At 37.1% G+C, this 16,714-nt stretch overlaps 1 protein-coding gene across 1 annotated transcript; it reads right to left on the minus strand.

Annotated features, from left to right (window-relative positions):
* Positions 1–3,079: 3,079 nt before the first annotated feature.
* On the minus strand, positions 3,080–5,684 carry LOC135713469 (gastrula zinc finger protein XlCGF26.1-like). Its single transcript, XM_065236593.1, has 3 exons — positions 5,485–5,684; positions 4,207–5,414; positions 3,080–4,142 (listed from the first exon to the last, which is right to left on the minus strand). Exons 1-3 carry the CDS (start codon positions 5,611–5,613, stop codon positions 3,950–3,952), a joined length of 1,530 nt encoding a protein of 509 aa, XP_065092665.1. The 5' UTR covers positions 5,614–5,684; the 3' UTR covers positions 3,080–3,949.
* Positions 5,685–16,714: the final 11,030 nt, after the last annotated feature.

A 16,714-nucleotide genomic window follows, 5' to 3' on the forward strand; every position in this document is an offset into this window, starting at 1 on the left:
CTGTCAGGAAATGTGTATGAAACGTCATAGTTAATATCCATCTCATAGTTAGGATTACGCTTGAAAACACTGGCCACTCTTGTACCGGTCGCTGCGGCATCCTGCTTTCGGTTTCTTCCTGAACCTGGTTTCCTAGCAGTCGTCAGACGTTCCCAAACACTTTAATATTGTCGCGCTTATGAGTTAAGTTCTCATTTGATGACGGTTGAAGCGCGCCGCTCTTTAGCCGGTGTGTAACTTAGATAGTATTTTATGGCAGCGGCTTGAGGAGCAAATCCTGGATAAATAGCCGCCGTATGTTAAATCAATGGTCGCAGTCGTACGGCCATAAAAAGAGAACAGATGGTATAATCTATATCTCAGTGATTCAAGTTAACCAGTGCCCTCACGAAGACACAAGGAGGGTGTCAAGGCCCTTGATGCCTAGCCTCAGTGATTCAAGTAGCGATGATCAACTGAGCATCCCGGATTTCGGAGGTTTCTCTACCGACGAGGATGATGCTTTCCAAGGATTCGTCTAATTAGTCCCCCCTATTCTGCGAGTCACGTGACTCTCTCACCGGTGAGGTGAAAATAGTCACCTCGTGTGAGGTACTCTCAATTTGATTTACGTGGTTATAATTTTGCTGTGTGGCGATCGAAGCGGCGACAAAGCGATCTTCTCCCGTGCACGCAACTTCTTTCTTTCCCGAATTTGTTCCTAATTTTCATTGAACCCGAATCGTGATCGCTGCTGCTGCTTCTGAACGTCGTTTCCCGTTGCATGCTCTCCGCTACTCTCTTCGGTCGTCGGCGTCGTCACGTCCATTTCGTTATTTTCAATCAACATCTCCAACCCCGTGTCCGTTTCCTGGTCGCTAATGACTAACGACTCACCTTCCACCACTACACCAGCTGTTCTGTTTTTCTTCAATTAGTTGCTTTCCTTTTTCCCTTAAGTTGCAGAGAAAACATTTATCTTTGTTGCCATCATAAAAAAATATTTCCTTTGCGATTGAAGAAATGTAATGACGTGGGGATTTCCTTCTTCACATTCATATAATATATACCGCGTATCCATGTATATACCTCAAAACACAGATCAGTTGGAATTTTCTCCCGGATGATGCGTTTAATTTTCCCATATTTCCCCAGCACTTTATCCAGCTCGTTGTCGGGTACCTCTGGTGGCAAGTCATACACACGCACATATTGAATGAATTCACCAGCATGCGACATGCGTACCTTTGCCGTCGTTCCATTCGCATAATGGAAGATTAAATCCTCCGAATTGAATGTCAGAGCATGGAGCATCGCTTCCTCTGATTTGAACTTCATGAAGACTCCCCATTTCCTCACCAATGCGATAAACAGCTTCTATTTCAGCCGGATCCGCGTCGAGTGCTTTGGCGAAATTTACTATCTCTCCGATGTTTGGTTTAGCATCACAATGGCTGAAGCTAAACTTGATGGTGTTTTTTACTTCACACATCTTGCACAACAAAAGGCACCGAACTGCTAGCAACGAACAAAGAGCAACTATATAATAGCGACTCTCGAAAACAGGCTATCGCGTGGTTCACACAGAAATAAAAAATCGACTGCAGCTGTAGACAGCTGTGGGACAACTGATGCCATCTTCTGAAATTATAAAAATAGAAAAGACACAGTTAGCAACATATAATCGCAGGCAAACAGACGTAATTATTTGAATAAGTTTTTCTTGAAAGCATAGTATCTCAAAACATAGGACCTCAGTAACGACAACTCTCGGGATTCTCCGGGAAAACAAGCTTGCATGCAAGGCAAACAGAATATATAGAAACGTCAAAGTGATCCGATGCCAGCGCTGCGGCGAGCAATTCGCAAAAATTATAATATTGTGCGTGGCAGGATAATTTCCCAACAAGGGATTATACCATCTGTTTTCTATTTATGGCCGTACGTCTGCGCCCATTGATTTAAGACACGGTTCTTTATCCAGGATTCGCTCCTCAAGCGGCTGCCATAGAATTTTAAAAGTTACACATCTGTGTACAATCCTTGTGGGCGTGGTTGCAGCGCGCTTCGATCGTCACCAAATGAGAATTTAACATAAGCACGACAATATTCAAATCAATCGTTAAATACGTGAACGAAGATCGAGAATAAAGTCTTACGTCTGTTTGTCTGTGATATAATCATAAACAAATTAATGTAAAATAATCAAATTACCGTCCAAAATTAGCAGCAAGCTGCTGGGATATTTTAAATCTTTGAGGAAGAAGAACACCACGCTCGATACGCCATATTGATTTTTTTAAGCAAATCACCTAAATATCGTTTCGCGGAAATATCGAAGCCCCATACACACTAACACAAATACACTAAATCTGTTTACGTGAATATACGGTCGATCTCATTACATTTTTTGTAAACATGACGTGTAAAGATGGTACATGAGACAAGTACCTACAATGATGGAAGTACTTTTTCGATTTGGAATTTAAAAATACAATCCGAGTAACCGAAAACGCCGAAAACTAACTCTGCATCAAGATAGACCCCCACCATTCATCAATATTCCTGATAGCGGTAAAACTTTGCGATGTGATGACATCGCAGCAGTACATACGTACATTGAAACGGTGTGAGACAACATGAAACTGTAATGCAAAATCTGAAATATATCACTGCCTTAGGTAATACAACACGTAGATTTGTTTGAGAGCAGCTGCTTTGAAATTTTACGCATAAAAACGTAATTCGCATAGACGATGCTGTAAAAGTGTGGAACACTACCAGTACCATTAGTAGCAGCAGTTTAGTAATAGTATATTGTAGTTTGTAGTACGGTAGTTCGAGGGAAAACCCCGCTAACGGAGGTAGAAGTTTAAGTTTAGTGAAATGCTAAAATTACGAGAAGCTTACCATAAAGTCAGTAACTGACTAAAAACATTTGTATATCGTATGACTATTAGATCTAAGACGAATAATCATTTCTTACAACAATTACAGAAAGATAGTACTGAAAAAATAATAAAACAAAAAAACTATGGGATAACCTAAGTTTAGAAAAAATAGAATCCTTTAGTCAACAACGTGCGTTATGTATCTACTCTCGTGAGAATCAGGAATCGATAGTTTGCTCTAAATTGAGTAGGTCAGAACAAACCGATGGCATTACAGTGCTCTAGGTACACAAATACTACTATTATGCTAAACAATTTTAGACCTACGTTTCAAAAGCTGGACCCTGGATTCGACGCTATTATCCAAGACCACCTTTTGGTGTGTTGTTCTAGAATTAATCTTCGGTGCTCATTTGAAAGATGTATTAACGAAACCAATTGCAAAATTACAAATATACTTTGTTCCATTTACCAAGGCATGCAAAAACTAACAAAGTCGCTTGGAACGTTGTACTACTTTGTATGTAAAACAAAAAACAAACACAACAACAGAACAGTTCATACCAAATAGTACCGCGTTGTGAACGGCCTGAGGGCTACAAAAAATACATAGCTCCCAAGAATAATATACATTCAGGTCTATTCTGCGCGGTGAGTGAGGTGAGGTGACTCTACATTGGATTAATTTACACGGAGACTAGGGACAGAAAGTCACCACATCTCACTTGCCGCATAGAATAGGCCTGATCATATGCAAACAGCAAAAACTAAGAATCAAAAAAGTGAAAACCATGAAATGTAATCCTATTCTTCCTTTTAAGTATTAAAACTCGACATAAAAAGGCATAATTTTTCAACAATGGTAATATTATAACCTACATCTTATGCCGCACTCCGTCTCGGCATATGCAACAGATTTAGAATACATATTTGACGAGACAATGTTGCGGTATGTTGAGAATTGTATTGATTATAAATTTCAGCAAAATATAAAATAATTTATATGATTGTCTTCGCTTTGGGAATGTCCGAAATCCTTGACAAAAGAACTACGACTGATCAGCACAATACGTTTATTTCTACATCTCCTCGTCACCGTGGTACATTTTGACGTGGTTGTTGAGTGATCCTAAAAATTTATACTTTTTTGAACACTGAGAGCACGCGAACCGGCACACTTCGGAATGGGTGCTTTCATGGTTTTTCAACGTTGCCATTTGAGTGAATCTCTTGGGGCAGAAGGCACACATGAAGGACCGCTCACCAGAGTGCCTGAAATAAACCAACTGTTAAACAAAATCTGGTTGAATCTAAACAACAAGCAGTCATGCATTACGTTTTCAGGTGCCGTTTTAGAACCACCATTTGCAGAAAGCTCCTTCCACAAATCTCGCACGTATGGGTACGATTCTGATGCTCTTGCGACCGATGGCACTGGAGGTCATAAAGGTTTGGAAAAATCTGCGGACAGTCTTGACATTTACACTCTTTTGTATTATGCAGTTTTAAGTGCATAATGTGGGCGGCACGTGATCTGAACGCACGAGAACATTGATCACAAGTGTGGTCCTTCCTGTCACGTTCAGCTACCTTTTCCGAATCCATAGATGTACATACATCATTTCCGCAAGGACCTTTCAAATGGGCGCTTGCTGCCGATTGTGAGTACAATTCCTTGCCACATTTATCACACTTGATTGGATCAAACTTATCGACAGCAGCATCATGCTTGAGAATACAATGCATCTTCAATGCCTTCCTAAATCTGAAACTACCAGTGCACAATTCGCAATTGTGCTTAAAGTCATCCGCATGCTGCAGTTGATGGTTCGTAAGTCGATCTTTGGAAGCGAATGTTTTCCCGCATGTTGAACATGGAAACGGTTTCTCCTTCGTGTGAGTGGTTTCATGTATTCTAAGGTGGTGTCCATAGTTGAATGCTTTTTCACAAAAGCTACATTTAAACTTCCTTGAATCACGCTTTTGATGGATGCGACTGTGCTGACGCAAGGTTTTCCTAGTCCCGAAGAGCTTGTTGCAAACAGGACACAGCAATTCGCCGCTGCTCGTCCGCTGGCAATGTTCTATTATGGAATGCACGTCCAAGGCAGCTTGTGAATTTAAAAGTTCTGAACAAGTCGTACACCTATACTCTGCATCGACAACGTTTGCATCTTCACATGTATCGTGTTCAATTTCAAAGCCCTCAATCGTGCTAATCGCTGTACCAGGTCGATCGTGCTGGGACTTCTCTTCCAGGAAATCGATTTCAAAATATTCTTCTTCATCCAACTCTGTGGGTTGATCTAGCCTTTGCTTGGGACTAACATTCGGGATATCTTTTCCATCAAGATCCTCAAATTCAACCACCGTGACAGATTCATCTTCGTCGATCTTATTTTGTTCAAGCTTATCAGAAACATTTTTTGTCAGCACTTGGAAGGATTCGATAGCTCTCTGCTTGAATTTGTAGCAACTGTTGAGCTCACCAAAGCAAGAGATACAAATATTTTGGGAAATTAGTAGCAATTCTTCTGCAGGTTCCTAAAAATCAAGCAGATACCTATCTTATTAGTATCCACATTTAGAAAAAAAAAACTGCTGGGAATCTTACCTCTAATTTCGTAATATTCTGATACATTTGCATGCACGTCAACTTCGCACCAGCGAATTCAACTACAGTTTGCAGAGAAAGGAGCGTTGTGTCCTTGTCAAAGCAAATTCGGCAACAACTATTTTCCATTGGCTATGCAACTGATGCAAAAATACGCACAAAACCGTTATTCCCAATAGAAACAACGCATTGGATTTCATTGTCTCGTCAGGGCAGAACGTAAACAATGTTCACGGCGAATGAGAACGACTCAAATTTGAGTTTAGTTCACTCATAATCGCCAAAAGTGCAGGAACTCAGCGATGAGTAAATTTGTCTCATGGTTTCCTGTGGAAACCTAAAAAATCTACCGGAAAATGAGGCAATTTACGAAAATTTTATTCAGTCTCGGAGTAGTACCCATAGACTGAGTGAATCCAATCTTTACTTTTCTCAAAACCTGGGAAAACATGAGACAAATTTTACTCATCGCTGAGTTCCTGCACTTTTGGCGATTATGAGTGAACTAAACTCAAATTTGGGTCGTTCTCATGCGCCGTGTGCAGCTAATCAAACCTGTCACTCCGCAGTATTCGGAATTGCCGTAGGGGTGCGCCACGCGCGATGCTGTCGGTTGGTCACAAGGTGCACAGTGTTGAAGGTGTGCGGGCTGGCCATGCAGGCCAACAGCTGTAATTAAATTAATTCCATTAACTACTGCTTTAATTACATTAATTACACAATATAGAACATTAACTACTTTTTAACTCCATTAATTACAGTTGAAATTTCGTTAGTAAAGTACATTAATTACATTTTCAAGACTTTTAATTACATTAATTACAGATAGATAATTTTAATTACTGTCAGTACTACTTCAAAACGCATTAATTACTTTAAGTACTTTTGATTGCATTTTAACTTCAACGCACCGGTTCTTTGTATTGCGTGCCCCTCGAGAAATGGTCACCCTAATGACGAAATAAAAAATACGGGTATAATATTTTGCGATAATCAGTGTTCACTCAGCTGTCGACAGAAGCAGACCACTTTCAATGTGTGTCACGCGATCGTCTGTTTACTCGGCAGCAACCATTGTGTGGTCCTCCTCATTGTTCTTCATCAGCAGTTCTTTCAGTCGATGCGTCGTCGACTTTGCAAAGCAACCGTTTCGTGATGAATGTGTGAGTGATGACCACGTTTTGCGTCCATTGCTACAATGGAAGCGCTCTGACCCTCGTTGGCGAATTTGCCATACAAGCAGACCACTGGAAGCGGCTCCCGTTCTGGTAGAGGAGGCTTATTGGATAGCGGAAGATATAATGTTTATTGTGTTGTACCTTTTAACTATAGTTTTAAGATGTATTGTATAGTGAACAAGAATCCTCGGCTCTGTAATGTTAATTCGGTTGAGCCTTATCAAATAAATCAATAATAATAAAAAAAAAAAAAATTTGCGATAAGGAACAAAACTACAAATTTTTACGAAATTCTAAGAACCACAAGCTATGAAATGGCTGTATATTAAACTTTACTTTACTTTACTACGTACGTATCGCAAGATTTGATAAAGAGTAACTAATTGTTGGTGTGGTGGAATCCAACTTAAACTAATGCGCGCCTGGTGACAGGAATAAGCACTATCCAAGGGTGATCAGATAGTGACAGCCCATGGAAATTTCATTATTTTTATGGTAATTTGTTTAATTACAGTGCTAGTTCGTGTAAATATGCCATTAAAATGAATGAATCTTGTACAAAACCTTAAAAACTATTGTGATAAGTGTCTATCCTAAAATAAAAAATACTAGTTTTCAAATAAAATTGAAAAAACATGCTAAGGTCATGGACTTGGTTATGTTAACAGCCATGCCACATCGATTAATGTTGATATGGAGACGCCCGAATAAAAATGTTATGGTTAATTTGCTTAACGACGTGTTTAAGGTATCATCCAAACCATTTGTGGAATAGTTCAATGATTTGGGTTATCGTTCGTTTTGGTAATTTTTTATTAGGGCGTGACTAACCAAATTAAATAAAAACAAAAGAGCCCTTTAGTAAAAAATATACCAATGCAGGCACCCGATGCTGGTTGTTGGTTTAATACGGTAGGATTGTATTCGGATACGAATTGCAACCGTCGATCGAAGCATGCAGGGATTTAGTTGGTTTTATCATATTTGTTCTACGATTTTTTTTTTATTTCAATGCTATTTCAATAATTTAGCACTTAAATATCTAATTCTACTTACCAGAGAGATTCTATTTATGCCAGAGAAGAAAGGGTTTCCGTTCGGCTATATTCCTTCAGCTATAGGAAAGAAGATGTTCCTGTTGGTTTGATTGCTTCAATATGTAAAATTGTTCTAACAACTCATCTAAAACTGCAAAACTAATTGATTTAATTCAATCTCCGATGAGATGATCCTGCAGGCTGCAGGATTGCATTCTCAGTTTAAATCCGGTAAAAATATTGTTAATATTATTTGTTGATGTTTTGCTGGGAGCAACATATTTTTCATTTTGAAGAAATCTCAATAATTTTGTATTTAAAAATTAGGATTTACTTACCATTCTTACCGGCGCTACTTTTCTGTTCATATTTGCTTTCTGTTATTGAATAAAGCAATTACAATAACACGTAAAACATAGTTTTCTTATCACAAACTTGAAAATATATGCAGTTTGACAGATGATCTCAAGTTCATCACCGCTACGATTACAGCGCCGCGGTGGCCGGCATAAACTTGGATTTGTCAATTGGCGTCTTGCAGTGAAACTTTTCCAAGCTTTCGCCTCCTACATTTCGAAGTGAGAACTACTAGAAGGAGGATAGTTTCCAAATTTTCCAAGTAAAACAGACGATTTTTGGGGCAAATCGGTCCATAAAGAAAAACTAATAATTTCTCGTGGAAACTTTTGTTTGAATCGCGTAAGAAAACGTGTTTGAAAACTAATTGTTTTTATTTCGGTATGGATCGGAGAGGTTTTCATGGAAAATAATGCATAACAAGTTTGCACCCACAGCGAGAGGTTACCTCCTGCGCAGCTGCATTTTTCGGAAAATGGTGAATATGTGCGATTTCCACTAAGATGAAAGTGGAAATTAAGTTTATTTACTTATGAAAGGTTGTATCATGCTGGTGGTAATAGAGAATTTGTTGTATAGGACACCAATATTCAATAAATGTTCATTTTGGCCTTTTTTAAGCAAACATATTGGCGTCTTGCAGTGAAACTTTTCCAAGCTTTCGCCTCCTACATTTCGAAGTGAGAACTACTAGAAGGAGGATAGTTTCCAAATTCTCCAAGTAAAACAGACGATTTTTGGGGCAAATCGGTCCATAAAGAAAAACTAATAATTTCCCGTGGGAACTTTTGCTTGAATCGTGTAAGAAAACGTGTTTGAAAACTAATTGTTATTATTTCGGTATGGATCGGAGATGTTTTCATGGCAAATTATGCATAACAAGTTTGCACCCACAGGGAGAGGTTACCTCCTGCGCAGCTCCAGCATTTTTCAGAAAATGGTAAATATGTGCGATTTTCACTAAGATGAAAGTGGAAATTAAATGAATTTACTTAGGAAAGGTTGTATCATGCTGGTGGTAATGGAGAATTGGTTGTATAGGACGCCAATATTCAATAAATGTTCATTTTGGCCTTTTTTAAGCAAACATATTGATACTTACAATTTTCGACGGAAAACGCACCGGAACTTGATTTACTCAACACGCACCATACTATAAAATGGTGCTAGATGGTTTTCAAAGTGATAACAAGATGACAAATCATCTTTATGTTGAGTAATTGAGCAATTTACTTCTGTTTACCATCATATTTTCGATGCAGCATTGATGGAGCCGCGAAATGAAATGAATATATCTTATGAAAGTTCACCTGGAAAAGTCAAAGATGCACATCAGTCTGATCGTAAAAACGGTTTCTTCTTCAATTCGAATGTTATATTGGAAGGATTTCACGTAGGCTTGATGAAAATTATGATTTAATGCTAATTTTCACGAATTTTATATGCAGTCTGTCAACATTATCATCATCATGCAGTGGCGACATCTGCGTTGAGCTTTTGCGGCAATCTTCCAATTGATACTCACAATTTTCGACGGAAAACGTACTGATTTACTCAACACGCACCATACTATAAAATGGTGCTATATGGTCTTCAAAGTGATAACAAGATGACAAATCATCTTTATTTTGAGTAATTGAGCAATTTACTTCTGTTTACATCATATTTACAATGCAGCATTGATGGAGCCGCGAAATGAAATGAATATATCAGTGCTAACATTTGAAAACGGCGCAAAAGCCATTTGTAAACAAATGGTTTGTGGGCCCTTTACTCGCTACCCGAAGAACGCCCACGCAAACCAACAGCATCGTCAGGAAGGGGAAAATTTCCCCTACCCGATGTTGCTGTTGTGTCGCGTGGGTGTACTTAAAGTAGTGAGTAAAGGGCCCACAAACCATTTGTTTACAAATGGCTTTTGTGCCGTTTTCAAATGTTAGCACTGATATCTAATGAAAGTTCAACTGGAAAAGTCAAAGATGCATATCAGTCTGATCGTAAAAACGGTTTCTTCTTCAATTCGAATGTTATATTGGAAGGATTTTACACAGGCTTGATGAAAATTATGATTTAACGCTAATTTTCACGAATTTTATATGCAGTCTGTCAACATTATCATCATCATGCAGTGGCGACATCTGCGTTGAGCTTTTACGGCAATCTTCCAATAGCAGGTTTATTTTAAAAATTTTCCATCTGTCAAATTTAAGGTAAAATTCACCAAATGGAACACAGCCTTCCCTGGGCTTTGGCAAAACCTTGAGGTAGTTTAATTAGGCTACCAGGTCCCAGGGCTGATCTGGATCTTTACCACATTGGAAAGATGCACACTAGTGTTGCCAGATCAGTGTTGATGTTTGCCAAAAGTGCATTTAAACCCGCTTATAAAAGCATATTAACAGATTAATCATCACCGTACATTGTTTATTGCTCTGTACTATGATTAAGCACAGCATTTGATATTTTAGTAGGAATGCTGGATTTAGTCGCACTGGAAATCAATCCTTTATTGAATTGGATTTATTTCTATGGATATGCACGTTTGGAAAGTATCATCACAAAGATTCTGCACTTGGTCTACAGCTTGTGGGCGGGAAGCGTTGTGTTTGTTTTTGTTTTTTTTTTTATCTATTTATAGAGTCAATTCTTAGAAATACGAAGCGAAAGACAAATCAAGCATTAAGCACAAGACCTTCAATAAAACTAACAACACAAAGTCTGGAAATGGCAATGTTTCATTCAAAACGTCAAGTATTTCAGACGGGTGAGACCAATTTAATTGTATTTAATCTTATTTTTGTGTAGTACACTCAAAAAATAAATCACATTTCCAATGGAAAATATCCATTAGAATTTCACATGACTTTCATGTGATCTCATAATTGGGAATCGAACCACAAAATCACATGAACTTTATGTGCTCAATGAAGTTTATGTGATTTATCACATACAATTCATGTGATCGTATGAACGTTATGTGAATTTCAGATAAAAATCATTAATTTTGTTATTGGAAAAATATCATGTGCGTTCCCAATGGAAACTATATGAAAACTTTTTTCAGTGTAGGATATTCAATTGAACCGCTCCGGGTTATTATGAAGCCCTCCCCTTGGCTAGTTTTTAACCTGGACGTTGGTGGGCGGGCCTAATATAATGCTTCATAGTGGAGCGTTGGAGACGGTTGGTTTAGGTCCGGCATCGTTGGTTCATGCCGTGGCGGAGTGACGTCATGAGCATGCGATGAGCATTACTGAGCTTCCCCTCTCTGATGAACCATTGCTTGAGAGAACCAAAGTTCTAGTCTGAAGTGATATTATCACACCTGTTACTCCTTTTTTAAGAGCCGCGTCGTGGTACGCTTACGTATAGGCACTGACGTACTGGCTGGTTTTTTTTTCCGAAAATCACCCTTATTTTACATAGTTGAAGATGCTAATTTCAAATAACAGACTGTAGTGGTAATTTTTATACGATAGATGGAGTAGATGAAAGTATAGAGTTGATAGTTCCGTTAGAGTACGGCAGTGTGAAGATTGCATATAGATATTAGAATAGCGAGCTAGGATAACTTTTAAGGGACACCCCTCACCATCCCTCTCCAAAGGGGGAGTTTGGTAAAGAGAGATGAAAAAACCGATTTGTACCTTCCTTAAAAGTTGTCCTAGCTCGCTATTCTATTATCTATATGCAATCTTCACACTGCCGTACTCTAACGGAACTATCAACTCTATGCTTTCATCTACTCCATCTATCGTATAAAAATTACCACTACAGTCTGTTATTTGAAATTAGCATCTTCAACTATGTAAATCGTTGACTTCACGTAGAAGTAATACTAAAACATATAGTCAAAGTACCCTTATTTTATTTATTTTTACACAGATGGGTTTGTACGGGAGTTGAACTATTGAGGTATTTTAGAGGGTGCCCAACGGTGCTCCTTCTACTTGCGTGACGGGCTTTCATTGTTGTTTTCATTGAAGTATTACTCAGGGAACAATGTTAAAGATATGGGATAAGAGTTTGAACTATGGCTCAGGATTTCCACTGTGGCGTGCTTCTATTGTGAGCCATACGTGGTGCGACATAGTGGAAACGTGTGAGCGTAGTTGGAGTATATACCCTATGTAAGTTAAAAATCAGCAAGGAAACTAACTTCAAAGTGAAGCATTTTAGTCACTTGAAGATGTCATCTGGGACGAACTGATATATAATAAATATAGGTCAAAGTCAAAAACAACTTGAAACCTAGCTTGAAACACGTTAAATTTTGGATAGCATGCACAAGTGCAGCTACTTAATAAAGCATGGGTTATGGTTGATTGGGTGGATTAGAGATTTCAATTATATAGTAAATTAGGCTAATGAAATATCATAATCATCAAACGAAAATTTAGGCAGCCTAATGACATTAAGTAGACTGAAAAAGGAGTTAGGATGCGGGGGTCCGCTTAGGGAGGCAACTAGCCTTTTCATATATTGTCTGTTTATTTTGATGGTTGCTTTAAAATATCAATTTGGTATATATGTGAAAGGATGAATCAGTGGGAGATAGATTTAGGGTTTCTTTACATTTTGCAGCACAAATCTAGTTCAAGTGGTCCGCATAGACTATTCAGCCATTACCCTTCCTTTATCCTCGGCTTTGGATTGACTTGCGCTCCCATTGCCCCACCAAACGCTGCAAAATGATAATGAAAATGAAATTCACCAAATGGACACAGCCTTAGAAATAGCGTGTATGCCCCTGAGAGGTCTCTTCGTCAACGCGACTTTCTGTTTTGGAACCACGGAGCCGGAATTATACACAACACGAGCCAATTCGAGCAATCAGCAGGCAATTCAACACCTTTTTTATATGTTCGACTTCAATGTATCAGCTGACGTGTTTCGTCATCGGCTACTTGGCCTTTTCCGCACCGTTGACCGTAACTATTTAGTTTAAGTTTTATTCATTTAGACAATAATTGTCAGTTGAAGTTTTCAATAAACAATAAACAACAATACACAATACTCAAATATGTAGTTAATTTATATTCATTCGACAGGAAAATTAAATTCTCCAAATTAGTAAAATAACCCAAATTGTGCGTTATTATTCTTTGGGCGCCAGAGAATTGTAATTTTGGAAATTCCCTTTTAAGTTGAACTTAATTCAACAACAGCCGTTGCCTGCGTTGGAGTTAAATGTTATTGCGTGCCTCTAGCCATTTCCATATTAGGGGTGGTTGAAAAATCGTTTATTTTCAAAAATTCATAACTTTTTCAAACCGATTTCAAAGATTAGAATATCAAATGAAAGGTAATTAAAAATACTTTTTAGAAAAAAAAATATAATGATATAAATAAATTGGGATTTTGTATTGAAAAAATATTCATTGTACCTAGTCACACTTAAACAGAGACCCTGAGTTCGGTAAAAAAAAAATACCGTTTGAGATCGATAATCCTAAAAATTATAGAGGTATTTTCTCACTTTATTACTGAAAACTGTAAATGAAATGACCGAATTTTGGTGATTTCATTTTAATTTAACGAAAACGGTAATCACTTTTAACGGCAGGTCAGTAAATCAGCTTCATCACCGGGTTCATCACTGACTTCGATGAAATATTTTACTTGTTACAATGGTCAAATTGTGGTCATCAAGGAACAAATTCTACATTCGTACCCGTAGGTACAAATATCACCCCTGCTTCAAATTCTTCATCTATACCTGCTCCTCTCGCTGCTGTTCAGCGAGTAAATGGAGCTTCCTATGCTGCTATTGCCACGGGTAGAAATCAAAATACTAACCAACGTAATCCTAACGGAAATTTTGAAAATTTTGACTTAGGAAGCATTACTGCTCCTAAAATGAAATTTTTACAGAAATCATTAAATGACATGATTACTGATATGCTTAAAACTAACTCCATGTTTGATGCTATTCAAACTGGAGTAAAATTTGCGAACAATACTGTCATGACTTTGAAATTCAGTAATGGATTTTAAATCATTTAATATTTTAAATTGGAATGCTCGATCTTTTAAAGATAATGAAGACGAGCTATTTAACTTTTTGTGGGTGCATATTGCCGTTATAACTGAAACGTTCCTTAAACCTGACCATAAGGTTAAATGGGGCGCAAATTATTTCATTTATAGAAATGATCGTCTTGATGGAGCCGGTGGTGGCGTTGCCATTATTGTTCATAGACGAATCAAGCATAAAATTATTTCTTCATTTGAAACCAAAGTTTTTGAAACTTTGGGAGTTTCTGTTGAAACAAAATTTGGACAACTTACGTTTATAGCTGCCTATCCTATTTGCCATTTCAATGCGTAGGCCAGCAAAAGAATTTTCTCAAGGGTGACCTTCAGAAACTTACCCGTCATAGGTCTAAAATCTTCATTATTGGTGATTTGATGATGCAAAACTTTTGAAAATAATGCGTCTAAATTAGTTTCTTCCTTAGATTCTTGAGAAAAATTACAGGTGAAAATAGTTTTTCTATCTCATCATGAAAACCATACCAACTTTATGCCATGATAAATCACAAAAAACATTTTTGTACGTGAATTTGTTTTTAAAAATACGAAAAAATGTGATTGATTCTTTTTAGATTTTTGATATCTTTTCCCAATAATTTTAGAAAAATCGAAACTCATTTTTTTTCGGAGCGGTCACCGGCCCAAAAATAAAAAAATATTTTCGGTACGTTTTTATTTTTCTAAAAATATTGGGAAAAATTATCAAAAATCCAAGAAAATCAGTTTCTTCCTTAAACTTTTGTCAAAAATTACATGCAAAAAAAAATTTTCTATCCCATCATGAAAAAAAATTGGACTCTCAAAAAAACCGAAAAGTTGATGTTTTGTGGTTTTTTGAGTCTAACTTTATGCCATAATGACTTATAAAACATGTTTTTGCACGTGATTTTTTTTTAAAAAATTAGAAAAAATGTGATTTTTTTAGATTTTTGATACTTTTTTTCAATATTTTTAGAAAAATCAAAACGTAATTATTTTTTTCGAAGCGGTGAACTTCCCCTGGTGGTAAAATTTTGATTAAAAATTCGGAAAAAGCTCAGAAACTTGCTAAGCAATTCAAGAATTTCCATAATTTCAGTTTGGGTCTTACTAGTCCTATTGAGAATCTGGTCGCTCGGGATTATCTTAATATTTTCTCTCGGGAAAATATTTTTGATGATTCCTGGGGGACTGATTTGGACGAAATAAGGTGTATAACTAAAAAGTTTCATAATATGAAAGCTACAGGTGATGATGGAATTTTCTATATCCTCATCAAAAAAAAACTCCCAGAGAGTACCTTGCCTTTCTTGGTAAAATTATTTAAGGGAGAAAATACAAGTAAAAGTTTTTTTTTATCGATTTTTTATATTTTACTTTAAAAAAAATTAAAAAATGCTACGAGCACGAGGAAGGAGTGATCTATGGCCCCGGTATCGCCGATTAACCGTAAGTTCCAGAAATCATGTTTTTACACAACCCAAAACTTTAAACGCGTTTTTCTCGAAACGGTGTTTTCCAAATTGGCGGGAAAGATAACTCAAAAAGTTCTCATCCAAATGACTTGAAACCTGGCGCTTCTTAATAAAGGAAATAGATTTTTACTCTATGTTAAAGTTGTAACTAACAAGATGACAAATGAGCAACATCTTCCGGATTCAGGTCGATATTGTCTATTCGTCATCTTGTCAGTCCCAACTTTGTTTACTCAGGTAGCCCTACTTTTGACGGATATGAGTAGATCCTACACAAATTTGGGTTGTTTAGAAATAGCGTGTATTCAACGTCTCTGATTACGCTTAGGCCTTTAACTTTGACGCTAAACAGTTAGCTGGGATACAATAAAAAAAAATTATCACATACCTCATGGTGAAATCCATGTGAATTTCACATAGCTTTCCTGTGATCACATAGCTGCAAATCCCACCACAAAATCACATGAATATTATGAGGCCGATGACATTCATATGAAAAATCATATAATGTTAATTCGATCGCATAAATGTTATGTGAAATTGTTCCGTTTCCCATACAAACTTTATTTTAAATACTTTTTCTTGAAGTAATGAAATTGGGTTGTTAGCGGAATGCTTAAATAAAACAGCAAAAAAAAGGTTATCTTCCATTTAATTCCACTTAATTAATTTTGGTATCCATGACAGATACGTATTTCGACTACAATGTGCAGTCTTCATCAGTGTCATTCCCACTAAAGAACTTTTCAAAATCTAAATCAAAATCAAAATCCCCCTTAAGTACTCATCCCCTAGGTATAAAAGTCAAGATCACAGGTATAAAAATGAAACTACAATGTGTTGAATCGGAACCTACCTAACTAATTAAAACCAAAGATTTAAGTAAACTAAAGGTGAAAAATCTATTCAACTCTCTAATGAGGAAAATCCCAAAGTCAACTTCTTCTTAGTGATTAATCCTTGTAGTCCGGTTTTCGGATGATCATAAATAAAACAACACAAATGTCCATGTTAGTTCAAAATAGCGCCAACAATAATAAGGTCCTAACTGTAATTTTTCGAAAATCGCTACTAAACGAGCAACGATCGATGGATCTTTTTCAATATATCGTTCATTCATTACCCGTTTAGTGGATACGCGCCTTTGGCCTATCTCTTGATATTCTAT

Source organism: Ochlerotatus camptorhynchus, unplaced genomic scaffold (assembly GCF_037179485.1).
Source record: "Ochlerotatus camptorhynchus isolate MF236.1 unplaced genomic scaffold, CSIRO-AGI_Acam_v1.1 ptg000556l, whole genome shotgun sequence".
In the NCBI taxonomy this organism is placed as follows: domain Eukaryota; kingdom Metazoa; phylum Arthropoda; class Insecta; order Diptera; family Culicidae; genus Ochlerotatus; species Ochlerotatus camptorhynchus.